We start from the raw sequence: 27,578 nt of genomic DNA on the forward strand, positions 1-27,578 counted from the left end.
TAAATTGGTGTGACTTCTTCAGAGGACAGTTTGAAACTGTCGATCCAGATCTACCCTTTGCCACTGGATTCACCTTCTCATAATTTGTCCTGAGTATACTTGTGCACTGTGTGCAGGGATGTGTTTAGGAATGTTTTCTGCAGCATTGTTTGTAATAGTGAAAAATCTGAGAACATTGTAGTGTCCATTAGTAGTGAAGTATTGTAGTTAGATAAATTATGCTGTAGTCACACAATGGTATACTAGGTAAGTGTTAAAAGGAAAGATGTAGATGTATGTATTTTTATAGTGGAATGGGTTTTCAGAATATATTATTAATTGAAAAAAGTAAGGTGTAGAACATGCATCCAATAGTATTTGCTTGTGCTAAATATGTATATGTGTATGTATATATGTATGTGTATATATAGTTTAATGTTTATTTTTGTGAGAGAGATGGAGTGTGAGTGGGGGAGGGGCAAAGAGAAAGGGAGACACAGGATCCGAAGCAGGCTCCAGGCTCTGAGCTGTCAGCACAAAGCCCGACACGGGGCTCGAACCCACAAACCGTGAGATCATGATCTGAGCCGAAGTCTGATGCTCAACCGACTGAGCCACCCAGGCGCCCCAGTATATATTTAGGCACAAATGCATTGTCAAGTTTGAGAGAAACATTAAAAAAACAATTGTTGACTCTGAGAAGGTGGGTTTGTGGGGCTCTTGAAGGAGATTTAATTTTCATTTTATTGCTTTGTAGTTTGGTTACTTATTTTAATAAATAAATAACATGCTTGCGTTACTTTTTCTTTTTAAAAAAAGATTAAAAAAGTATTGTATTTTTCGATAATCATTTGACTGATTTTTTTCTTTCATTTTAACTGATAGAACAACATCAGATACTGACTTTAAAGATGTGCCTCATATGCTGAAGATGGTGGACGCATTATTTCTGTGCTTTATACTTTCATAGGATGTTCTTGAGGGCTTGTTGCTATTACCGTATCAGTTGTTTTCTTATGACAAGGTGTGGCTTGATACACTGAGCTAGGTTTATAGGCTGTTAATAGTATATTATTAGGGATGAAAATCAGAAATTGTTAAAATTTTTCTTGTCATCGCTTTCAACAGGTATTTTTTTTTTTTTTTTTTTACAGCCTTCACTGAGCAAGTGTTAGGGATACAATGATCAATAGAGCCTGATGAGTAGAGTTTGAGGTGGGGGGAATGGTGTAGTTCTTCTTGGAATCCAGTAAAGTAAGCAATGATAATACTATGTGATTTGTGCTACAACTGGATTATGCTTCTAGAGGAGTTAAGGTAGAATCTGAGATAAATATGAATAAAGAGGTGTTGTGGCTCTCTGTCTCTCAAAAATAAATAAATGTTAAAAAAAAAGATGTTGTGGGAAGGCTTTTCTAGCAGAGGCAAGGCTTACGCAAAGGCCTAAAGAAAAGCGTGAGCAACAAAGTTGTTTGGGTGGAGTTTAGTTTAGAGGAGAATGGTGAAAAGAGCAGAAAGAGGTAAGTTGCGGACAGGTCCTTAAGGACCCTTTTGTGTTTTCTGTCTTCTTAATAAACCAGAGGATGGTTCAATGATCATATTCTTTTAGCTCTTTGAAGAATGAGTTGGTACAGACAAAACTGATGGTAGGAGGACCCAGTAGGAGGCTCTTTCATTAATATTTGCATTTAAAGTAAGGGAGAGATGACAGTAGTGTGGATTGTGATAGTGGAGAAATAAAGTAGATAATTCATTCAGGAGATACTAAGGGGTAAGGAATACTGTGGAGTCAAGGATGTCATACAGGTGTCTTAGAAATTTTGTGGATGGTGGTGCCGTCGACATGGAAAGTGGGAATAGTGGTTCTGTTGGGGAGAAGAATGAACTTTTGGTTGTGTTGAGTTTGACTGGAAAACCTAAGTGGGGCTAAAAGGTTTCATAAGGGTAAATGTAGGGTTAGGATGAAGAGATCTCAGTGGATGGAAATTGAAGTCAGGAGGATAATTAGGATCCCCTTGGGAGAGATGGTAGAGCAGGAGAGCAGAGGGCTGAGGTCCAGCCTCGCAGGAACATCAACATTTAAGGACTGGCAAAAGACAGAGGTATCTCAGAAGAGGCAGGAGAGGAGGGAAAGCGGATGGGTTGATAGTGAGGAAAGTACTGATGAAGGAAGCAGTGGTCCAGAGTCTCATTTTTTGTAACTTTGTAACTACAACAGTGTGTTACTTATGTTTGCGGGTCTGGATTGTGAGCTTTGCCAAGGTAGGGATATTTCTGTATCTCTCTCATTTAGCATACTCAGCCTTGCCATTAGCGGACATGATGACTGTGGGTGAAATGAAAAGAGACTGCTTTTCTTCGAGATATTTTTCTGCTGCTTCCCAGAAAATGATACAAGTCTGTACGGTGACGGGGAGGGTGGTGGGGATGCCACTCCCTGGGAGCTGTTTAATGCCTGCTTTGCGCAATTCTAAACAGCGGCATATGCACTGAGCTCTGAGCACAGTGCTTGTGTCAGTTCAGTAAAGCTGATGAAATTTATTTTCTTTTCAAATTTTTATTTAAATTCTAGTTAGTTAACATACAGTGCAATATTGGTTTCAGCAGTAGGATTCAGTGATTCATCATTTACATATACAAAGCTGGTGAAATTTAAATTACCATGTATTTTTTCTTTATTTTTAGTCTCATATGTATCTTACCTAAAAAATTTTTTTTTAATCATTTCCTTCGAAGGCTTATCAGGTAGGTGTCATTCATGAATTTTTATAAATGAATCCCAGATGGGTAAAGTGCCTTCTGGAAAGATTCAGAGGGGAGGAGTATCATAGTAGGGATTTGCACTCAGATATCCTGACCCTGGTCCATTGCTCTGTCTCCTTAGCACACTGCTTGTATAGTTTCCTTGATACAGTCTTCATTTCTTGTTTGAATCTCAATTTTTTATTTCACTTTTAAGGGCAGGGAGATGTAGACCTGGAATTTGTTTCCGGCTGTTCAGCAGACTCCGATTCCAGAATATGTTGGAATTTCAGACTCCAGAACTTTTGAGAATGCCATTACAGGTAGGAATTTACGAAACTCTAAATTAGAGGCTATTTTTGTGGGTGACAGAGGAGAAAGGACCATTTTAACTTATACTAGTTGGACTTTAAATAATCAACTCATAAAACAAACTTATAAAATGTATATTATGTAGGGTGGTTATGTACCTAACATTTTTTTCCTATACTAGAAAATCCATAAACCTCTAAAATTTTAAAGAGTTACTTGAATGCATTTAAATTATGGTACAGTTTATAAATATGCTTTTTTTTATATGCGACATTTTAGAAGTCTAACGACCACATTGTGTTCACCTTTCACATTCTCACTGAGGATTAGAAAACAAATTATTTAAGGTCCAAAAGATAATGCCACAATCTCAGTTTAAGATGCTGAGATTACGATGGTAGTTTAGAAGGGAGTCTGCTGAGATTTCCTGGCCTTTATTATTTTGCTTTAGGTCTTCTCACTTCACAGAACAGCCAGACATTGTAGTTTCTAGGGAAAACTACCGGAAGTACATAAATTTGATTATCTGGTGTGCTGAGATGGATGTTGGTTTCTAAACATTTCCAGAGATACTGGATCATGTTTTTGGTATTCATGTACCTGGATGACTTCCCACTTTTCCATGCCTTATGGAAAATATAAAACTCTTAACAGGAGCCTAAATTATCTGCCCTTCCTGTGTCTCTAGTTTTAATTTTGACATCTTGTCTTTCCTTCTCTCTCTGCTCATACCAGTAGTTCGAATTTCTCAAGCACACCTTGTTTCTGTATTAGGGGCTTCTTCTGTGTGCTCCGCTCTCCCTAGAATCCTCCCTCTTGTTTCTTTGATAATTACCTCCTACTCAGTCGTTACATCCAAGTTTAAGTGCTGGTTCCCCAGAGATGTTGTCTTTGACTTCCCATGGCCTCCTCCTGCCCTTTCCTGAACTTGATTAAATATTTTCCTTTACCTCTTTAGTTCTCTGTATCCTTCACAGCATTTATAAAAAATTGTAACTAAGTAGTTAATTGTGTCATTACTCTGTTTTTCCCACCATGAAAAATCCACCAGGGCAGACACTTGTCTATCTTCTTTTTCTCCCAACTTGCTGCATAGTCCCTAGCACATGGCAAGCACTTTGTTGAACGGATAAAAGATTCTAGAATGTAATGTAAAGGAAAAAAAGAGACTTCTGGACAATAACTCTTACTGTTATGTATAAGAACTGTGTGAGGAGACATCGCCAGTGTGGGCAATGGTAATCTTGATAGGAGGTCATGGAGGGTGTTTATTATATTAAAGTTCTAGCACCTAGGGCAAGGTTAGAGCCTGTCTTTCATAGAAAGACATGGTTCCCTCTACTGTTCATTTTAAGCAGAGACTCTACTAGTCGGTTTGGGGACTGTTTTCCATGATTTCTTTAAAAAACAAAATCACCATAAATTTCAGCATTTCAACATTATTTGCTGTTCTTATTTGCAGGAACTTTGTTTACATACTAAGCTGTTAGCCCCAGTTAATTGTCCTATTGCCGATTTCCTAATGAAAGCTCCTGAACCTCCACCTGCTTTAATTGTAAGAAATGCTGTACACATGCTTAAGGTTCGTGTCTTCATAGTTTTCACTTTACTGATTTTACTTGAAATTTAAAGTGGGAATATATCTTGCCTGATTTTTGTACTTAAAAAGATTATCTGAAAGAAGCATGTATTTTGAATAATACTCTCATGGTAATTACAGTAAAACAGTTGATGTAGATCTTTTTTATATAAAATATTTGAAGCAAACGATGTTTTCTATAAGATGTGGCAAAAGAAAATTTACATTTTTATTTCTTTATGATTTTTAAGTATGCGGTTCGATTAAACATCATGAAACATTTTGGTCCTGCTAGATTCTGTTTTGTGTGCTTTTATTTAGACAATAGATGCAATGGACGCGTGGGAAGATCTCACTGAGCTTGGGTATCATTTGGCTGACCTGCCCGTAGAACCACATCTTGGAAAAATGGTCCTGTGTGCTGTCGTGTTAAAGTGTCTGGACCCCATCCTTACAATTGCCTGCACCCTGGCCTATCGAGACCCTTTTGTACTGCCAACCCAGGCCTCTCAAAAGCGCGCAGCTATGCTCTGTAGGAAACGCTTCACTGCAGGAACTTTCAGTGACCACATGGCACTTCTCAGAGCATTCCAGGTACTGGTCGTTGTTGTCATTTCATTTCTGAACATGTTGCTGGTTGAACACACTTCTGGGGCAAGTGTAACAAATTAAAAAAGAGCTAGGACTCCATTAATTTGGTTTCCTTATAAAGTCACATTTTATAAATAGCTCAGAAACATACATTCCTGCTGTCCTTGTGTTAAAATTATCACTGTTTTTCTCTACCTTTTTTTCTTTTATTTTCTCAGTTTTCTCCCTGTAGGAATATGTGTATGTATATATTTATTTACTTATATGTATTTTTTAATATCCAAGTTCCTTTTTTTTTTTTTAATTTTTTTTTTCAACGTTTATTTATTTTTGGGACAGAGAGAGACAGAGCATGAACGGGGGAGGGGCAGAGAGAGAGGGAGACACACAATCGGAAACAGGCTCCAGGCTCTGAGCCATCAGCCCAGAGCCTGACGCGGGGCTCGAACTCATGGACCGCGAGATCGTGACCTGGCTGAAGTCGGACGCTTAACCGACTGCGCCACCCAGGCGCCCCGATATCCAAGTTCCTTTTAATCATATCTTGGGCAGGAAATGCTCTCAAATTTTGGTTGACAAGCAATGTATATTATGGGGTGCCTGGTTGACTTAGTCGATTGAGTGTCTGACTCTTGATTTTGGCTCAGGTCATGATCTCATGATTTGTGCGTTTGAGCCTACGTTGGGCTCCACACTGTGTGGAGCCTGCTTGGGATTCTCTCTCTGCCTCTCCCCCTCTCTCACAATAAATAAGTAAACTTAAAAAAAAAAAGAGATAATGTATATTATTCAAAGTATGTAGAACAAACCGAGGAAGAAACTTATCTTGAATTTAGTATCTCTGTGTTGATTTTTTTTTAAGAGTATGTCTTTTTCTTGTGTGCTCAAGACACGATGCTAAGAACTTAATTTTATAAAATCTAAATATCGTTTAAAACTTTTTAAGATAACAGTAGTGAGAAATTGATGAACATGATAAATAAGAAAGAAAAGATAAGGAAAATAGGATTCTGAGGAAAGGAAATGATATCTAATTTAGAATTTCAGATATGTGGAGAAGAATATGTTATTTCTTGAAAAGGCATCCTTAAATTCTCTTGAATGTGGGCTATGACTATACAGTTTTTAAAAATTTAATTTTGTTGGGACGCCTGGGTGGCTCATTTGGTTAAGTGCCAACTTCGGCTCAGGGTTGATCTCACTGTTCGTGAGTTTGAGCCCTGCATCAGGCTCTGTGCTGACAGCTCAAAGCCTGGAGCCTGCTTCAGATCCTGTGTCTCCCTATCTGTCTGCCCCTCCCCTGCCCATGCCCTGTCTCTCTCTCTCTCTGTCAAAAATAAAATAAACATAAAAAAAAAAATTTCATTTTGTTTACGCAGAAGTGACTCTTTTCCAGGCATAGATGATTTTTTCACTGTATACGGTTTAAAGAAAACACTGGCAAGCTATTTTGTGAGCATTATTGAACAATGGATAATGCAATGCTATTGAGTCTATTAGATACCACGTCTTACTGTAGATTAGTTGAGTAGATAATAATTAGAGGGAGATTTGGAGTAGAATTCCTATGTATTTTTTGCTTTTCTCCCAGCTCCTTCAAGAGCAGAAAGGATAAATTACTGCTTTGGTCTTTCAGTTATATTCCAAAGCAAGAAAAGTCATTTTCAAAGAGAAGTTTTCCTATACTGCATATAGATGGTTTCTAGAAATCCCACTTCCCATTCAAAGATAGATTAAGAGGTTGATATAGAGCTTATTTTTGGAGGACTGGAGTGGCAGAATCCTTAAATATAAGTGGTGTTTATAATGGCTTAGTTAAAAACCTCCCACACTTCAGTGGAAGAAAATTAGCAAACACATATGAAAAGTTAAATATGTTTACACAGCTGGTCATTTAAGTTAAAGGATACGTAGTTTTCATTGGGATTTTATAAACTCAGTGACTTTCGTAGCATTTGAGTATAAATTAATGATAAATTTCATTTGATCATAAAGTCTTAGATTTTATTTTTTATATTTAATTTTAAAATTTTATTTTTTTATTTTTAAATTTAAAAAAAAATTTTTTAATGTCTATTTATTAGTGAGAGACTGAGAGACACAGAGCGTGAGCAGGGGAGGGGTAGAGAGAGGGGGAGACATAGAATCCGAGGCAGGCTCCAGGCTCTGAGCTGTCAGCACAGAGCCCGACGCGGGGCTCGAACTCACAAACTGCGAGATCATGACCTGAGCTGAAGTCAGTCGCTCAACTGACTGAGCCACTCAGGCGCCCCCTAATTTAAAAATTTTAATAAAAAAAATTGAGACGTCATTGACATATTAGTTTTAGGTGTAAAACACATTGATACTGTAATTGTATGCATTGCAAAATGATCTCCACAGTAAGTCTAGTTAACATCTATCATTGCATATGTTACAAATTTTTTTCTGTTTGTGATGATAACTTTTAAGATATACTCTCTGGTATGTTAACTAGATTTATTGTGGTGATAATTTCACATTAATATATGGATATTGGATCACTATTTTGTATACCGGAAATGAGTATAATGTTAAATGTCAGTGATACCTCAATAAAAAAAAGTGGACAAAAAAAATCTCTCTTATCAACTTTCAAATATACAATACAGTGTTATTAACTATAGTTACCATGCTGTACTACAGTTACCTTCCCAGGACTTAATTTATTTTGTAACTGGAAGTTTGTATCTTTTGACTCCTTTCATCCATTTTACTTCCTCTCCTCCCTCACCTCTGGCAACTACCAATCTGTTCTCTGTATCTTTGAGTTTTGTTTGTTTATTTATAAATGTTTATTTAATTTTGAGAGAGAGAGAGTGAGAGCACAAGGCAGGGAGAGGCAGAGAGAGAGGGAGACACAGAATCTGAAGCAGGCTTCAGGCTCCAAGCTGTCAGCACAGAGCCTGATGTGGGGCTCGAACCCACGAACTGTGAAATCACAACCTGAACTGAAGACGGACGCATAACTGACCTGAGTCACCCAGGAGCCCTGAGTTTTGTTTTTTTTAATGAAGTCCTAGATTTTATCAAATAATTAGAAGGAGAATTGACCTTGAGTGGTTAATGTAGTGGTTTTCAGTTACTTTGCTGCCTAACTAAGGAGTTTGGTAAATGTGTCTCGTTATATAATTATGTTTTTGTAGGCATGGCAGAAAGCACGAAGTGATGGGTGGGAGCGAGCCTTTTGCGAAAAGAATTTTCTTTCGCAAGCTACCATGGAAATAATCATTGGTATGAGAACTCAGTTGCTTGGTCAACTTAGAGCATCAGGTAATGTTTTCCCCAGAGAACCTATTTAGACCATTGAGAGTACCCTACCTATACCTCGTAGTATTTGTAGTGTTAACTGATGCCATTTTACATTATTTTTATGATTTTTTCACATTGTTGTAGATCTTGTATTTATGAACTGTGTTGTAGACTCCTATGTGATCTCAGAGTTTGTTGATTTAAAAAATGATATTGTGGAGGCCTGTAGCTGAGAAATCTGTGAACACCTTTTGATACTGTAGGCAGTGAGCAATTTGTAGTCTATTTGTTGGCAAAGATCATTGTAGATAATGTAGCTCTGTTTTATCACTATTAATAAACGATCATTATGTCTGTGAAATAGAAGTTAAAAAATGTAAGTAGGTTGATCTGAATGCTGGTCTTCATGTTTGTGGAACATAAAACAACTAGTAATCACTTGAAGGTACTTAATTTTTTTTTTTTTAAAAGAGAATGCCAGTATTGCTATGTCAATTTAGAATTGTATCTTTAAATTTCCTTTTGAGTAGCATGGTACATTGAAAAAATAGCCAAAGACTACCAGAGCCAGGATTCATAGATTAGCTAAAGTGTTAAAATACTATAAGGAGCGAGCCAAAGGATTTCGAGTTGTTGTAAATATCGGGAAATGTGAAGGGCTTTGGAAATTCAAGCAAGAATATATTTACTTCACTCCAGAATTTGTCTGTCATAACCACAGTGTTATTAATACCAGGTAGAAGAGTGGTTTAGATGTTCAGCTGTGACTTTAGTACATTTCTTTTTTTAAATTTTAGTACATTTCTCATAGAAGCTTATGAAGAACTTTGTAGCAAGAGTGTGTATTTTTTTAAAAATTTTCAGCTGTGACTTTAGTACATTTCTTTTTTTAAATTTTAGTATGTTTCTCACAGCAGCTTAAGAAGAACTTTATAAAAAGCAAGAGTGTGTATTTTTTTAAATTTTCAGCTGTGACTTTAGTGCATTTCTTTTTTTAAATTTTAGTACATTTCTGATCGCAGCTTATGAAGAACTTTATAGCAAGAGTGTGTATTTTTTTTAAGAGTCCCACATCCCCAGTGAACAAACCTAAACTTTATTAGAATATTTAATCTGTATCTTAAACTTACCAGAGGAGATTTTATTAATTGCTCTGGAATTTGAATATCCCTAAACTTACATGGGCTATACAATTTTTGTAAAAAATGCATACGTTTAAAAGTATATTTTGCACAATAGAAAAAGTTGGTGTGGTTTTTTTCGTCCTTCTAGGTTTTGTTAGAGCACGAGGCGGTGGTGATATTCGAGATGTTAACACAAATTCTGAGAACTGGGCTGTCGTTAAAGCTGCATTGGTGGCAGGCATGTATCCTAATGTAGTCCATGTGGACAGAGAGAATGTAGTACTGACAGGGCCAAAGGAGAAAAAAGTTCGGTTTCATCCCACTTCAGTTCTCAGTCAGCCTCAGTATAAAAAGGTAAAACATTTTTAATGCTGTCTTAGGCCTTGAAGTCAAACTGATCTAATTTACATAGTTGAAGATCAACCAAAAATGCTCCAAATACCAGCCTGCTTTAAGAAATTAGTTACCTATGTCTAATTCAACATTGGAACAAATTTTTGATGGAATCTTAGAGTTGGAAGAGGTAGTGTGTTAGGTAATGAGGACTACTAGCTGTATGAACAAGGACGTGCTTTAGTTTTTGCTTGAGTATTAATACACCTCATCTGTTTCATTGAGGGACTTTTTACATTTTAAAAGTATTGCCGGTAAACTAGGTGACATACAGTTAACAATTCTTCAATCCATTTTTCTAATAGATTCCTCCAGCCAATGGTCAGGCTGCAGCGATTCAGGCACTACCTACAGATTGGCTTATTTATGATGAAATGACCAGGGCCCATAGAATAGCTAATATTCGATGTTGTTCAGCAGTGACACCCGTCACTATATTGGTGTTCTGTGGACCAGCTAGATTGGCAAGTAACGCTCTTCAAGAACCTTCATCATTTCGAGGTAAATGGATTATGAAGGAAATGAAAATCTATCTGCAATGAAATTTTTTTCACTGGACCAAATAAATTTTGAAATTACCAAAATTTATGTAGTAGTAGCTCCCTTTTGATATGGTAAGACTAATTAGAAACTACTGAAGTATACCTCAGTTCTTAAAATTGATTTTTCTAAAGGTAACTTGGTTGTGCATTGATTTGTGCATTTTTGATTAATCTTGATAGGTTTACTTTTCTCTCCCACTTGAAGTTAAATAACAGTTTAACATAAATAAAGGTAATTGTTTAAGGAAATAATATTAATAGTGACCCATGATCTCATTTCCCTTATGCAAACACTTTTTAATATTATTTAAAAATTATGTTTAATATTTTTACATATTTCTTAAGCTATTTTACATTGTTTTTTCATTATGCAGAATATAAGTTTTAAAAACTCTTTTATATTAATGGCTGCAAAATATACTATCACTTAAAAGTGGCATAATGCATTTAAAATGTTCTGGCGGGAGCAGGGGGCCTCTGGGTGGCTCAGTTGGTTAAGCATCTTACTTTGGCTCAGGTCATGATCTCGTGATTTGGTGAGTTCGAGCCCCACATCAGGCTCGCTGCTCTCAGCCTGTCAGTGCAGAGCCCCCTTCAGATCCTCTGTCCTCCTCTCTCTGCCCCTCCCCTACTTGTGCTCTCTCACTCTCTCTCTCTCAAAAATAAATAAACATAGAGGCGCCTGGATGGCGCAGGTGGTTAAGCATACAACTTCAGCTGAGGTCTTGCGGTCCGTGAGTTCGAACCCCGTATCAGGCTCTGTGCTGACAGCTCAGAGCCTGGAGCCTGCTTCAGATTCTGCGTCTCCCTCTCTCTCTGCCCCTACCCTACTCACACTCTGTCTCTGTCTCTCTCTCTCAAAAATAAACATTTAAAAAAAAAAAACATTAAAAACAATTCATGAAAGAACTAGCTCTTCGTTTCAGTGATCTTTTCTATTGTGTTTTAGTCTCTTATTTCATTTATTTTTGCTCTGATCTGCATCATTTCTTTCTTTCCACTAACTTTGGGCTTTGTTCTTTTTCTAGTTCCTTTAGGTACAAGGTTAGATTGAGATGTTTGCTGCTTCTTGACTTAGGCGCCTATATTTCCGTAAACTTGCCTCTTCGAACTGCTTTTGCTGCATCCTGTAGATTTTAGAGCATTGTGTTTCTGTTTTCATTTGTCTTCAGGTATTTTTTTTCCTTTCTTTTTTGATTTCTTCATTGGCCCATTGTTTGTTTGGTAGCCTTTTGCTTAGGCTTTATGTGTTTGTGTTTTTTCCAGTTTATTCTTATAATTGATTTCTAGTTTTGTACCATTGTGGTCAGAAAGGATGTTTGATATGATATAAGTCTTCCTAAAAATATTGAAACTTGGTTTGTGGCCTAACATGCGACCTATCCTGGAAAATGTTTCATGTACACTTGAAAAGAATGTGTGTTCTGCTGTGTTTGGATGGAATATTCTGAATATATCTGTTAAGTCCACCTAGTCTAATGTGTTGAGACCAGTGTTTCCTTATTGGTTTTCTGCCTGGATGATTTGCTATTGCTGGAAGTAGATGCTGTGTTCCGCTACCATTATCGTGTGTGACTGTTAATTTCTCCTTTTACATCTTGTAATACTTGCTTTCTATGTTTCGATGCTTTTGTGTTGGTTGCTTAGATATTTACAATTGTTATATTCTCTTATTTGATTAATCCCTTTATAAGGCTCTTCTTTGTCTCTTCTTCAAATCTTTGTCTTGAAGTCTGTTTTGCCTGATACGATTATTGGTATTTTAGCTTTCTTTTCAGTTTCTATTTGCATGGAGTATCTTTTTCCATCCCTTCACTTTGAGGCCTTCTCTTTCTTTAGGTCTGAAGTGAGTCACTTACAGGCAGCATATTAGATGGATCTTGTTTTTTATCCATTCGGCCACCCTCTGTCTTTGGAGCATTTAGTCCTTTTACATTTAAAGTAATTATCGATAGGTATGTTAGTTGTTAATCATTTTCTGGTTGTTTTTGTAGTTCTTCTCTGTTCCTTTCATCTTTTATTCCCTTCCCTTGTGATTTGATGACTTTCTTTAGTGTTATATTTGGATTCCGTTCTGTTTATTTTTTATGTATCTATGATAGGTTTTTAGTTGTGGCTACCATGAGGTTCATCTATAACAACCTGTGTATACAGCAGTGCATTTTAAATTGGTGGTTAAGTTTGAACACATTCTAAAAGCAATATATTTTTATTCCCTCACCTTACATTTTATTTTTTGACACTGTATTTTATATCTTTTTATTTTGTACATCTTCTAAGTAATTAGGGTAGGTAGGTTTTACTATTCTTCTCTTTAACCGTCATACTAGCTTTATAAGTTGTTGACCTACTACCTTTACTGTATGTTTGCTTCCAGCAGTGAGATTGTTTTCTTTCATAATTCTTTTACTTTTAATCACAGCCTTTCCTTTTCTGATTAAATAAATCCCTATAACATTTCTTGTAAGGCCAGTTTAGTGGTCATTAACTCCTTAAGCTTTTGTTTGTCTGGGCAACTTTGTCTTTCCTTCAGTTCTGAAAGATAATTTTGCTGGGTAGAGTATTCTTGGTTGTAAGTTTCTTCTTTTCAGTACTTTGACTATATCATGCCCATTCCTCTGGTCTCCAATGTTTCTGCTGAAAAATCAGCTGGATAACCTGACGGAGTTTCCATTGTATGTAACTCATTGTTTTTTTTCTCTTGCTGCCTTTAAGGTATTCTTTTCTCTTTCTCTTTACTTTTTGGGCTTTTAATTATATGTTTGGTGGACCTCTTTGGGTTTATCTTGTTTGGAGCTCTTTGTGCTTCCTGGACCTGAATGTTGTTTCCTTCTCCAGTTTAGGGAAGTTTTCATCTGTTGTTTCTTCAAATAAAGTTTCTGCACTTCCCCACTGTCTCTTCTGAGACTCATATAATGCAAATGTTAGTATGCTTGACACTCTCCTTGAGGTCCCTTTAATCTATCCTAATTTTTAGAAATTCTTTTCAGTTTTTGCTGTTCAGCTTGGGTGATTTCTACTACCCTGCCTTCCAGATCACTGATCCGTTCTGCATCATCTAACTTGATGTTGATTCCCTTTAATTTATTTTTCATTTCAGTTATTATATTTTTCAGCTTTCCCTTCATATGTACCATTTATTAAATAATCTTTATCTTCTTTTTGAAAGCTTGCATATTGTTGTATATTACATTTGCCATCTTTATTTTTTTTTAAATATTTATTTAAGTAATCACTACCTCCAGTGTGGGGCTCGAACTCATAACCCTGAGACCAAGAGTTACCTATCTTTTAAGTGAGACAGCCAAGTGCCCCTGGCATCTTTATCATTATTACATCTTACATTTGGCATTTTTAAACTTTCTATATATTTTGTTCCTTTAAATTTTTGCCTTTATGTTGTGCCATCTTGTTTAGTAATTTTGTTTTTCAGTAAGTTCTTATGTCTGGTAGCAAAGGATCTCCCTGTAACTCTGCCTTTCTGTTATAAGCTATTTTTTATAATCTTTCCTATTTTTAATAATGAATATTCAGTAGTCATCTTCTTGTAATCTTTTCTGTAACCAATAGTTCTTTTGTGATTTTAATTAAGAGTTTGCTTCTAGGAATATGGTATATTCTTCTATTCACCTTTTATTAAATTTAGCAATATCTTTTCTTTGGTAAGTTTTACAAAGGTTGGATATATTCTTACGATGATTCTTAAGATTTTGTTGTTGTTCTTGAGTTACTACAGTGAATGGGTTCTCTTTGTGTCATTTTCCTGCTGATCTTCTAGTAAGGAATACTATGTAACAGGGGAGTATATCTAAAATTTATTTTTTAATGTTTATTTATTTTTGAGAGACAGAGTGAGAGAGGGGGAGGGGCAGAGAGAGGGAGACACAGAATTTGAAGCAGGCTTCAGGCTCTGGGCTGTCAGCACAGAGCCCCAACATGGGGCTTGAACTGTGAGATCATGACCTGAGCCAAAGTTGAACACTTAACTGACTGAGTCACCCGGGTGCCCCCAGGAGAGTATATTGTATTTGCTCTTGCTTTACTAAGCTCTTACTAATCCTTTTGACTTTCTATTAACTTAGAGTACCTTTAAGTGGTAATTTTTAATTTGTTATAAAAATTTATTCCTTTTATTTCTTTTTCATGACTTGGGAAAACCATGTTAATGGCCTGCTTTTTCTTGTTGCATTTTAAAGGTTTAAATTCTAAAGTGATATTGATGATGACAGTAATTTTTGTTTTAATGAAAGTACTTGTATTAAAATAAGGTAGAAGGGGCACCTGGGTGGCTCAGTTGGTTGAGTGTCTGACTCTTGGTTTTGGCTCAGGTCAGGATCTCAGGGTTATGGGATCGAGCCCCGTGTCAGGCTCTGTGTTGAGCATGGAGTCTGCTAAGATTCTCTGTCTCTTCCTCTGACCCTCTCCCCAACTTGCGCGTGCTCTCCCTCTCTCTCTTTCTCTCTCTCTCAAATAAAAATAAATAAATAAAAAAGAATTCTTTTGAAATTTAAATTTTTAAAAATACTTATGTATTTTGAGAGGGAGCGCATGTGAGTAGGGGAGGGGAGAGAGAGGGAAAGGATAGGGAGAGAGAGAATCCCAAGCAGGCTCTGTCCTCTCAGCGCAGAGCCTGACACGGGGTTGATCTCATGAACTGAGAGGTGATGACCTGAGCCAAAATCAAGAGTCGGATGCTTCACTGACTGAGCCATCCAGTTGCTCCAGAATTGTTCTTTTTTTGAAGTTTTATTTTTTTTATTTTTTTTATTTAAAAAAAAATTTTTTTTTTAACGTTTATTTATTTTTCAGACAGAGAGAGACAGAGCATGAACGGGGGAGGGTCAGAGAAAGAGGGAGACACAGAATCCGAAACAGGCTCCAGGCTCTGAGCGGTCAACACAGAGCCCGACGCGGGGCTCAAACTCACGGACCGCGAGATCGTGACCTGAGCTGAAGTTGGACGCTTAGCCAACTGAGCCACCCAGGCGCCCCTCTTTTTTTGAAGTTTTAAAACACATTTTGAAATTTATTAAATAGCTTGTGGGCATTTGTTCATATCAAAATTTATTTAGCCTGCTGTTGTACTGTATATATTTTCTTATGGGACTATCATATTTATCATAAGAATAAACCTTCCTTGGACTAAGGAGGACTTACTGCATTGCTCATATTTTGCTAGCATTTTATTTAAAATTGCTCATTAGTGAGGTATGTGTGTTGGGAATATTCAGAAATGTTTGTTTGTTTATTTATTTATATCAGGTTTTAGGATTAGTTCAGACTTGTCTCATGCAAGGAATTGGCCATTGTTTGTTTTCTTCAAAGTTTGAGAGACTTGATGAACTGGATTTCTGTGTTTGATGTTCTTTCAGGACAGCTTTGGTTTCTTCCTGAAATAGTCTGGGCTTTCCTACCTCTTGTTCTTTGTTTTGGTAATTTCTTTTTTTTTTTCAGTTTGTTTCGTACAAAAGAATAGATTTCTTTGAATGTTTCAAATTTATTATTTTTTATGGATACTGGATCTTCTTAGATTAAAACAGTTTGTATTAATTTTTATAATCTTATTCTCAGCTCTGATTTTGTATATGGATTTGAGCTTCCTTCTCCCTTTATTAAACTTACCAGAGGGTTGCCTCATCTTTTCAAGGAACTGGATTATAGTTTTGACTACTGCCATTTTGTTTTATCTAATATATCAGTTTTTTTCCCTCACTGTTTTCTTCATTTTTTTTTTTTTCCTTTGGGGTTTATACTGTTTTTCTAAGATGTAGTTATGGGTGTGGTTTCTCCTTTTCTTCTTTTAAATTGAAACCTATGAATTTACATGAGCATTTCTTGTTTTCTTCCCTTTTTAAATTATATTCTTAGTTTTCATCTTTATTCAGTTATTATTTAAAGATTTTGTTTTGATTTTTTTTAAAGTTTATTTATTTATTTTGAGAAGGAGGGAGGGAGGGAGGGAGAGAGAGAGAGAGAGGTAGAGAGAGAATCCCAAACAGGCTCTGCACTCTCAGTGCAGAACTCGAACTCATGAACCATGAAATCATGACCTGAGCTGAAATCACGAGTTGGATGCTTAACAGACTGAGCCACCCATGTGCTCTTTGTTTTGATTTTTAAGTTATAGTCTTTTTTATTTTGTTGCATTTTGATTAGAGATTATAGAGATTATGCCTTGCTTTGCCCCCCCCCCCCCTTTTTTGTAAGTATTGAGACTTAATTTGTGAACTGCTGGCTTTGAAGAGCTCCACACCCAAACTCTTAGTATGGAGCATTTGTGTAAATACACAGTGTCTGTGTTTACTTACTTCTTTTGCTATATGGTGGTAAGAGTGAAATTTTTTCCTTTCAATATGTGTTTGAACAGCGGATGGTGTTCCTAATGACAGTAGTGATAGTGAAATGGAGGACAGAACCACTGCTAATTTGGCAGCTTTGAAACTTGATGAGTGGCTCAATTTCAAACTAGAGCCTGAGGTAAGTTGCTTTTCAGTAGTGTGGTAAGTTTCTTTCATTCTGGTAGTACGAATTGACATACAGCATGATGAAAATTATATCTTTACTATTGAGCCCTTAGTACTTGAGAATATAGTTTGTTTTTCAGTTTTCACAGGGCCCTCATGCATTCTCTGACATACCCCATGGGGTTTATTTTAATAGAGGATTTGAAAAGCCTTGGTGTGGCAGAATCTGAAGCAGGCTCCAGGCTCTGAGCTGTCAGCACAGAGCCTGACACGGGGCTCAAACTCACAAACTGTGAGATCATGACCTGAGCTGAAGTCTGATGCTTAACCGACTGAGCCACCCAGGTGCCCCAGAAATGCACATTTTTGGTCAGTAATATTACTGGGGGAAGAAGAGGAGGAGAATGTGTATTAAGTGGTGAAATCCACTAAATCAATATTCTGTTACACCAAACAGTTTAAAGACAAGGGAAATGTTGTAATATAATTTCAGATTATATTTCATTTGGCTAAATTAGAGTTTAAAGTTGCTTTGTCATGTTGAAAGTTTGCTGCAATAATTTTTCACATAAACATTTAGACTTGAACTCAGACTAGATACAGCATGATTATTTTGCTTTTAAAATCTGTTAAATAGCTAAAAATTGACAATTTGAAAACTACAACAGAGAAAAAGTTGAAGCAGTGTGATTGTTACATCATTGAACCACTTCTAATTGTCAACTGTTAGTATTAAAAGATCATTCTGGGGGCGCCTGGGTGGCGCAGTCGGTTGAGCGTCCGACTTCAGCCAGGTCATGATCTCGCGGTCTGGGAGTTCGAGCCCCGCGTCGGGCTCTGGGCTGATGGCTCAGAGCCTGGAGCCTGTTTCCGATTCTGTGTCTCCCTCTCTCTCTGCCCCTCCCCTGTTCATGCTCTGTCTCTCTCTGTCCCAAAAATAAATAAACGTTGAAAAAAAAAAAAAAGATCATTCTGTATCCTTTTTTAGGGGGATGTGGTCGGCTGAGCTGTCAGTAATCGACAGCTGGCTAGGTTTAACTTTTTTACTGTCTGTTCATTTATCACTTCAGCCGACAGTTGTCTCACTTCCCTTTTCACCAGCCATTCCCTTCACTGAAACTGTACTTGCCAAGGTCAGCACGTGCCCCACATTGTCCAAGCCAGCCTGCCATCCTTGAATTCATTCTTTCTCTCCTGTTGGGCACTATTTATTGTCCATACCCTTCCTTTCATAATTCTGCCCTTCCTCATTTTTCCTCCTCACCCCTGTCCCAACTTCTTTGTCACAAGTTAACCGTGACATGAATCTTTCCTGATTCTTCTTCTTTCTTCAAAGGTCATTCCTTCTTAGGTTCTTTCACTGACTCTTCTCTATGTGTCTGTGCCTTAAATGTTAGATGTTCTCCACTACTCCGGGCCTTTCTCTGCTCTTTTTATGTCTCTGTACAATCTCCAGGGACCTTACCTCTCTGTGTAGGTTCAGTAACCACTTATGCACTGATGACTCCCAAGTCTGTCTATATTTTTAGCTTAGGCCTTTCTGTGAACCTTTCTGTGAATCTAGCTGCCTTCTGGGCATCATCATCTGGATGTTCTGTAGGCACTAAAGCACGAATGGAACTAAATGTATTTTTCTTCATTTACTGTGCTGTTACCATTTCCAGTTTTAATCACACTCTGCCACACATTGTTTACCGTCTATTCCATCGGACTGTTTCATTTGATTTTGTGTCTCTAGTGCCTCCAATATGGTAAATAAGAATTTTTATCTCGTTCGGGCAACAAAAAGAATGAAATTAATAGTAAATTACATAAAATGTAATACCTTAGAATACATTAACTCCTTACAAGTTGCAGAGTGTTCTTTGGAAACAGTTGCAGCCTTTAACTAGTAAATGGGTGTCTTGCAAGTAGGGTATACATTTTGCTTGTACCTGTTTGAACTTTCATTACAGGCAGCCAGTTTATTGCTGCAGCTCAGACAGAAGTGGCACAGCTTATTTTTACGCCGAATGAGAGCTCCATCCAAACCTTGGTCTCAAGTTGATGAAGCTACCATAAGAGCAATTATAGCTGTTTTAAGCACTGAGGAACAGTGTGCAGGTTTACAGCAGCCGTCTGGGATAGGCCAGAGGCCAAGGCCTATGTCTTCAGAAGAACTTCCTTTGGCATCATCTTGGAGGTCCAATAATAGCAGGAAAACTTCTGCAGATACTGAATTTTCTGATGAGTCTGCTACTGCAGAAAGGTACATTTATGACATTTTATCAAAACGGGGACATTTTCTCCAGGAAAATGAGTTATTTCTCATAGAATCGGATGTTTTAATAATATTTAAAAATTGCTTAGAGTGTACGTAAAAGGTTACGATAAAATGCGAAGAGTGTTTTACTTTTAAAACATAGTTCTTGTAAGTAGTAAGATAATATGAGGGATTTTAAGCTACTGGTATCTGTGAGTCATTTAATAAGGAAATTTTTTATTGGGAAAGACTAAAAATGTTTAATTTCAAGACTTCACAGATTTAGGGTCTGTTAAAAAGATAGCAGTATATTAAAATTCTGTATTTTAGTTGATACATGGCAAGCAACATCTTTCGCATATGTCTTATAGCAAGAAGTATGGGTTATGGCCATTTAAAAGAACAGCCTCTTCACAAGTCTTACCTGGGTATCAGTAGTGCTGACTAGTATTCCTACAGAAGATCAATTATTCATTCACTTTCTCAGTGACACATTGAATGTGTGTTGTTCTTGGTGTAAGAGAGATAGCAGTGTACCAAACAGACAAGAGCTCTTCCTTCAAAGAGTTTTTATTTTATCCAGCAGAGACATATGATGCAGAAGTAAACAAATTTACTCTAGTGGCAAAATTTATTACAGTTTAGCCAGGTTCTTCTTTTCTTTCTAACATTTAGCAATTATACATGGTATTTTTATTTACTATATGATTATTATTAATAAGAGAGTTCTTATATTGAATTATTTATCAAAAAACGTATTATGATGATATAATAGTGGTTATAATGAATCATTGGCCATGATTCAGAAATATTTGTTGTGTAAAAAAAACCCCATTTGTTAGAATCAAATTTATATTTTATAAGAATCAGAATTTCTTTATATCAGTTTAAAATTTTTTTTACCCTGTTAGAATTGATAATGAACACGACATTCTTGCCTGTGATGCTGGTTTCGGCAGTACTGGTAGAAAGTCTGTGTAGTAAGAATATTTCATTGTTAAAAAGAAAAATAGAACAGTGGAAACATAAAAGATACATGATGTTTACTGTTTTGTAAGGATCGAATGGGGCTGTTTGTACTTTCTTTTGGTCAGATTTGCACATTTGAATGAAGCATAAGGCTTCATTAGGTCAGACTTGAATTACAGAGAAGTAATTCATACTGGTTTCCAAGTTCTTCACATACTGCATTTGAGGAATAATTCAGTCGTTTGCCAAGAAAACCTTTTCATCATGTGCGTTCCTGAATGTTTCTCTCTGATGTAGGCCTTCCTGAGCGATAGAAGAGTGAAAAGCACATTTTCTTCTTAGACACTGCCCACTTTTTGGAAATATCGATCTAAAAGCTTACTCGAAAAATGGTTTAGAATATGGGAATAGATTTCCATAGACATTGCTAGGTGGTAGTGTTATTCCTAGGCCCATCTATAAAAATATGTTAGGTTCATAGAGACTCTGTGTGTTGTGTATGTATGGGTCTGTGTGTATACATACAGATGTATATATTCATATATACACACATACACACACATTTTTAGGAGAAAGGCTACTCGTTTCTCAATAAAAGTAATACATGCTTATTTAGTAAAATAAATTTAATACAATTAAAATTATAAAGTGTAATATTAGTTACAATTCAGATATTGTCTTATAAATTCAGTTTTTCACCTGTGATACCATTTTCATTTCCTTACAAGTTGTAGTCTGGCACTCTTCATTCTTACCTGTTGAACAGGGAGATACAGAACTTCATCTACTTTCAGGCTTTTGGTGTTATTGATAGATAATGCCTTGAAGTTGATATATTTGGTGGGGAAAAGAATGAGGACTCTTAGGAAAATTTATACTTGAAAGGAGAAATTACAGTCTGTGGGATTACTTCTTAGAGAAAAAGTATCTGTAGTTCATGTTTTTACTGTACATTGGCAAGATATATGGTACATAATTTTTTTTTTAATTAAAAAATTTTTTTTAAGTTTATTTGTTTTGAGAAAGAGCACGAGCAGGGGAGGGCAGAAAGAGAGGGAGAGAGAATCCCAAGCAGGCTTCTTTCTGACAGCGTGAGCCCGATGTGGGGCTTGAACCCACAAACTGTGAGATCATGACCTGAGCCAAAACCAAGAATCGGACGCTCAACCAACTGAGCCACCCAGGCGCTCTCATAATTTCTTTAAATAAAAACATTTTAGGGTGCCTCAGTTGCTCATTTGGTTAAGCATCCAACTCAGTTACGGCTCAGGTCATGATCTTATTGGTTTGTGAGTTTGAGTCCCAATTTTACTGTCGTTAAGTTCTTTTGCCTAATTTTCAGGTCTCTGAGGTTCTAGGGTAGGAACAATGGGATTTTAGGGGTTGAATTTAGATAATGCATTGGACATCAATTCATGAAGGAAAAAACCCCTGAAACGTTGTTTTTTATACTACTTAAGTTGTTGATGATTCAGATGTGCATTCCTTATATATTCTTTTGTTAATACCTTTAGGCTTTAACTATTTTATTTCATTTGTGAAAGAAATAATCCTGGATTAAAGATACTGATTGAAGCAGGGGCGAATTGTGGGGATAAGCTATTTTAACTTGTCTTGAAGGAAGAGTAATTATTAATTACAAGACTCTCTGGAAGCTTATGAATTATTGAACACATCGTTTTTTGTTTTAAACGCTTATTATAAATATTATTTAACACAGCAAACTAAATGAACTCCATATCCGTATCTAACCAAATATTCTTTGTTCTCTCCTGCTTTTTTTGTTTGTTTACATATTTTATTTTTTTTTAAAAGTTTTGTAAATTTTTTAATTTTTATTTTGAGAGAGAGAGCCAGAGCAGGAGCAGGGGAGGGGCAGAGAGATGGAGACACAGAATCTGAAGTAGGCTCCAGGCTCTAAGCTGTCAGCACAGAGCCCAAGGTGGGGCTCGAACTCACGAGCTGTGAGATCATGACCTGAGCCAAAGTCACTGACTGAGCCACCCAAATGCTTCTGGTTTAGATATTTTAAAATAAATCCCACATATCATGTCATCTTACCCTTCCATATTTAAATATGCATCTCTTAAAAATAGAGGAATTTTTCCTACATAATCGAATTCCAATGATCAGTCCCAGTAAAATGGCTCATGCATTTCTCAGGGCGTCATGTGTCTTGAGTCTCTCGTGATCCAGAGCAGGTCCTCTCGACTTTTTTGAAGAAAGTGGGGTGGTGATACTGTGAGGTGTACCACATTCTGGATTTGTCTGTTTCTTCTTGGCATTATTTGTTGTCATACCATATATATTTTGTGTAAACTGGCAGTTAGCTCTCACGGCTTGATTAAATCCAGTATTTTGACAAGTATAATTTATAGGTGGTGCTGTGAACTTTACTATTGAATGACTTTAGGACGTACTCAATAATATCTTTTCTTTTTTATGTCTGGTTATTCCACAAAGACATATACTTTTAGAAAAATTATAAAATTCCTGACTGCCAGGAATGTTAAAGACCTCTTTTCCTAAACCATCATACAAGAGGCTAGGAATTTTATAAGGGAAATCATACTTTGAGTATTTGTTAACATTAAGTTAAGGACTTCTGTAGATCGCTAATACATATATTTTTACCTCTTTCTGTAAGTGTCCCTTAATGTCCCTGATGGTATTAAACTTCTAAATGTATGAGGGGGCACCTGGGTGGCTCAGTCAGTTAAGCGTCCGACTTCGGCTCAGGTCATGATCTTATGGTTTGTGAGATCGTGCCCCATGTCAGGCTCTGTGCTGACAGCTCTGAGCCTGGAACCTGCTTTGGATTCTGTGTGTGTGTCTTTCTCTGCCCCTACCCCACTTGTGCTGTCTTTCTGTCTCTCAAAAATAAAAATTAAAAAAAAAATGTAAGAGAAGAATGAAATTCCCTTTTTAAATGCTATTCCGTAAATCATAATGCCCCTGAAACTTTGGTTTGAAATGGCATCTGCTTTCAATCACGAGCTTGTATGTAACTGATCTTTGCTTCCTCCTTCTCACTCAAGAGTATTGATGAAATCTCCATCTCCAGCACTACACCCACCTCAGAAGTACAAAGATAGAGGAATTTTAAATCCTAAACGAAGCACTGATGACCGATCGGATCAGTCTTCTGTGAAATCTACAGACAGCAGTAGTTACCCGAGTCCTTGTGCCAGCCCTTCTCCTCCACCCTCAGGAAAGGTAGGGTATCCACAAGTTGATCCCTAGCACATCTAATGTTGCAGATTTAAGCAAAATTATAGAACAGTTCTACTTTTCAGTTACTCATCATGGTCTTTGTTTTTGATATAAATTGAATCTGGTAAACTTGAAACACCTTGAGTAAATTTTTTAGTCTTTCTTGCTTGCCAAACATTTCTCATTGTTACCATCTTGGGATGTTTTAAAACTAACTGATCATTTACCGAGTTATATGCCATAACTCAGCCATCTGTTATTTCCTTTCTGTATCATTAGAACCTTTTTTGTTAAAAAGATGGTCTCAAATTAGTTTTTTTTTTCAGTTATTTATTGATTTTTCCAATTCAGTGGTTATATTAAAAAAAATACAAGACAGGGTGGGGTTAGGAAGATAGATGTTGGTAGGGAATTGAGAACTATGTATCTTTTAAAAAATTTGTAATACAAATGATTTCAAATGTTTAGAATATGTTACTTTTATTTCTCCTGTTGTTGGTACTAAGTAAGTATTTCATTAGGGTTATTTAGCTATATGTTGTGTTCTGGTGAGGGAAATATCTGCTGAAACACTCTTGTTAAATAAGAGGAAAATAAAATGTTTTTTGTGGATTTGCATTCTTAGGTTTTGAGGTTTTTATTTTAAAATACCTTTATTTAGATACGCACAGTAAAATTCACCACTTTAAACTGTACAATTCAGTGAATTTTGACAAATGTATATAATTATGTAACTGTATCACAGCCAGGTACAGAACATTCCCATCACCCTTGGATCATGACAACCACTGAACTGAACTGCTCTCTGTCCCTAGAGTTTTGCCTTTTCTGGAATTTGCTGTAAATGGAATCCTATGCATGTAATTTTTTGTGACTGGCTTATTTCACTTTTGAAATTCATCCAAATTATTCAGTGTATTATTAGTTTATTACTTCTTATTGCTGAATCGTATTCCACTCTTTGGCTCATACCCATAGAATGTTTATCCATTCACCCGTTGATGGACATTTGGATTGTTTCCACTTTTGGGCTGTTGTGAATAAAGCTGCTATAATATTTGAGGGCAAGTTGTTGTGTGTACGTATGGTTTCTATTCTTGGGTAAATACCCAGAAATAGGATTGTTGGGTTGTATGGTTAAGTGTACGTTTATCTTTACAAGAAGCTATCCCCACCATTTTCCAAAATGGCTGTACTTTTTTTATTCCCTTCCATCATCTATTGAGAGTCCCATTTACTCCATATTCTTGACAATAGTAATCTCTTTACTGTTGGCCATTCTAGTGGGTATATAGTGATCTCCCATTTTGTTTTTAATTTGCACTTCCCTGATGACTAATGATGGTGAGCATCTTTTTATGTGCTTATTTACCATTCCTGAATTTTCTTTGGTGTGGAGTAGCTGTTCAAATTGTTCAACTTTTTTGGTTGTTTATGGGTTGTCTTCTTTATTTAGTAGTAAGATTTAAAAATATATTTCTAGATACAAGTCTTAATTATATATGTTTTGCAACTTTTTCTAATAGGCTGTGCCTGCATATTCATTTCCTTAACAGTGTCTTTTGAAGAGCAAGTGTTTAATTTTGATAAAGTCTACCATATCTATTTTTTTTCTATTTTGGTGTCATCTATTTTTCTACTATGGTTCATATTTTTTGTGTTCTAAGACGTCTTTGTTTAATTCAGGATTACAAAGTATTTCTCCTAGAAGTGTGACAGTGAGAGCTCTTATATTTAGGCATATGATCTGTTTTGAGTTAAGTTTTGTTTATAGTATGGGTGGATCAAGGATCATAATTTGGCATTTGCCTATACAATTGTTCTAACACCATTTGTTGGAAAGATTCTCCTTTTCCCATTGAAATTATCTTGGCATCTTTGTCAAAAATCAATTGACTGTAAATATGTGGTCAATTTATTGGACTGTATCCTGTTTCATTGATCTGTATACTACTTCTCTGTTTTTGCCTTTGCTACGGTAGTTTGATTATAGTAGCTTTATACTAAGTTGAAACCAGTTAATTTTTTTCTCCAACTCTTTTGTTCTTTTTAAAAATTGTTTTGGGGGGCCTGGGTGGCTGAGTGGGTTAAGTGTCCGACTTCAGTTCAGATCATGATCTCATGGTTTGTGAATTTGAGCCCCACATGAGGCTCTCTGCTGTCAGCACAGAGCCTGCCTCAGATCCTCTGTCCTCCCCTCTCTGCCCCTCTTCTGCTTGGTCTCCCTCTCTTTCAAAAATACAGAAACATTCAAAAAATAATAAAAAAATTGTTTTGGTATTCAGGGTGTTCTAATGGTCTTTCATATAAGCTTTAGAAAATGCTTGTTAATTTCTACAGAAACATATTTTGGTATTGAGTGGAATTGCATTGAATTTGTAGATCAGTTTGAAGAAAATTGATAACAGTTTTTAGTTTTATAATCTATTAAGTGTGGTATATATATGCATTTCTTTTGATATTCTTTAATTTTTCACAAGTGTTTTGTAAATTTCAGAGTTCAGGTATTATACATTTTTTGTTAAGTTGATCACTAAATATTTTATATCTTTGATGCTGTTTGTAAAATTTTTAATTTCCAGTTGTTCATTGCTATGATTTAGAAATACATTTGACCTTTGTATATTTACCCAATATGCCGTGATCTTACTTCATTTATTAATTCTGTTCGCTTTATATGAGATTTCTCAGGACTTTCTACATGGATAACCATTTCATCTATTAATAAAGGTAGTTTCACTTTTTTCCTTTCCAGTATTGATTCTGTTTGTTTTTTTTCTTGTCTGTTCTCTCTGGCTAGAACCTCCAGTAAAATGTTTAATAACAGTGTTGAGAACAGACCTTTGAGGGAAAACAACCCCCCCTCCCAACCCCCATCCCTCATTAAATCTGTCACCACTTATCATAATGTAACTGTGGGATGTTTCTTTTTGGATTTAGTTTGCTGAGGGGGTTTATTAGGAATAAATGTTGAATTATGTTCATTGCTTTTTTTGTCTTTACATCTGTTGAAATGATAACACAATTTTTTTTCTTCTATTAATAAAGTGGGTTTTGTTGACTGCTTTTCTAATGTTTATACCTCGCAGGATCATGACATATTATGGTGTTAAATATTAATGGATTTGATTTTGCTTAATCAGAACTTCTGTTAAATTTGGGATCTTTGTTCATGAGGGATATTCTATAGTTCTCTTGTGTTATTTTTGTATTGTTTTGGTATCAGGGTAATGCTGGCCTCATAAGATTATTTGGGAAGTTTTCTTTCTACTTCATTTTTGCAAGAGATGCATAGGAATGATATCATTTTTTCCTTAAATGTTTGGTAGAATTCACTACTGTAGCCATTTTTTAACTTTCCCTAGTATATCTTGAATTAGTTTTATGCCACCTCAGGTATAGTTTGAGAACCTTGCAACACTGTATTTTTATTTTACCCTTTAGTTCTTTGTGTTACTTGTCTCATACATTTTATTTGTATATTTGTTATACTTGCTGCAGTGTATTGGTTTTTTTTTTCCTTCATAGTAAATTATCTTGTACCAAAAGCCAGAAAAATGTGTTTTATATTTACTAAATATTTACCATTTCTTGTGTTCTTTATTCTTTTGTGTTGATGAGGATTTCTATCTTGGATCATACGCTTCTGTCTGGAAACCTTCTTTGAACATTTTCTCTGGTACAGATATTCTGGAAATGAATTCTTTAAGCTTTTGTCTGAAAAACCATTTTTCACTGTTATTTTTGGAAGCTATTTAAAAATTTTTTGTAATGTTTATTCATTTTTTGAGAGACAGAGACAGACAGACTGTGAGTGGGGGAGGGGCAGAGAGCGAGGGAGACACAGAATCCGAAGCAGGCTCCAGGCTCTGAGCTGTCAGCACAGAGCCTGACATGGGGCTTGAACTCACGAACTATGAGATCATGACCTGAGCCAGAGTTGAAAGCTTAACTGACTGAGTCACCCAGGCACCCCAAAAGCTGTTTTTACTGTGTATATAATTCTAGGTTGACAGTGGTTTTCTTTTGTTACTGCAAAGATGTCACTCCATTATCTTCTCGCTTACATAGTTTCTGAGGGAGGCTTACTATCATTTTTGTTTCTCTGTATATAATGTTTCTCTGTATATAATGTATCTTTTTCCTCTACCTACTTTT

At 36.1% G+C, this 27,578-nt stretch overlaps 1 protein-coding gene across 3 annotated transcripts in view; it reads left to right on the forward strand.

Annotated features, from left to right (window-relative positions):
- The window catches only part of YTHDC2 (YTH N6-methyladenosine RNA binding protein C2), a 69,390-nt gene that overhangs the window by 35,826 nt on the left and 5,986 nt on the right, over positions 1-27,578 (forward strand). For 2 of the 3 annotated variants that reach the window (XM_027076881.2, XM_027076882.2), the window contains 9 exons: positions 2,939-3,044; positions 4,496-4,615; positions 4,934-5,206; positions 8,368-8,494; positions 9,746-9,951; positions 10,296-10,491; positions 16,900-17,009; positions 18,952-19,244; positions 23,246-23,423. In XM_027076881.2, coding sequence (XP_026932682.1) covers positions 2,939-3,044; positions 4,496-4,615; positions 4,934-5,206; positions 8,368-8,494; positions 9,746-9,951; positions 10,296-10,491; positions 16,900-17,009; positions 18,952-19,244; positions 23,246-23,423 — 1,609 coding nt within the window. The remainder of the gene's footprint in view (positions 1-2,938; positions 3,045-4,495; positions 4,616-4,933; positions 5,207-8,367; positions 8,495-9,745; positions 9,952-10,295; positions 10,492-16,899; positions 17,010-18,951; positions 19,245-23,245; positions 23,424-27,578) is intronic. The other variant, XR_008297241.1, reaches the window with a different exon arrangement.

The sequence above is a fragment of the Acinonyx jubatus genome, chromosome A1 (genome assembly GCF_027475565.1).
Source record: "Acinonyx jubatus isolate Ajub_Pintada_27869175 chromosome A1, VMU_Ajub_asm_v1.0, whole genome shotgun sequence".
Classification (NCBI taxonomy): Eukaryota; Metazoa; Chordata; class Mammalia; order Carnivora; family Felidae; genus Acinonyx; species Acinonyx jubatus.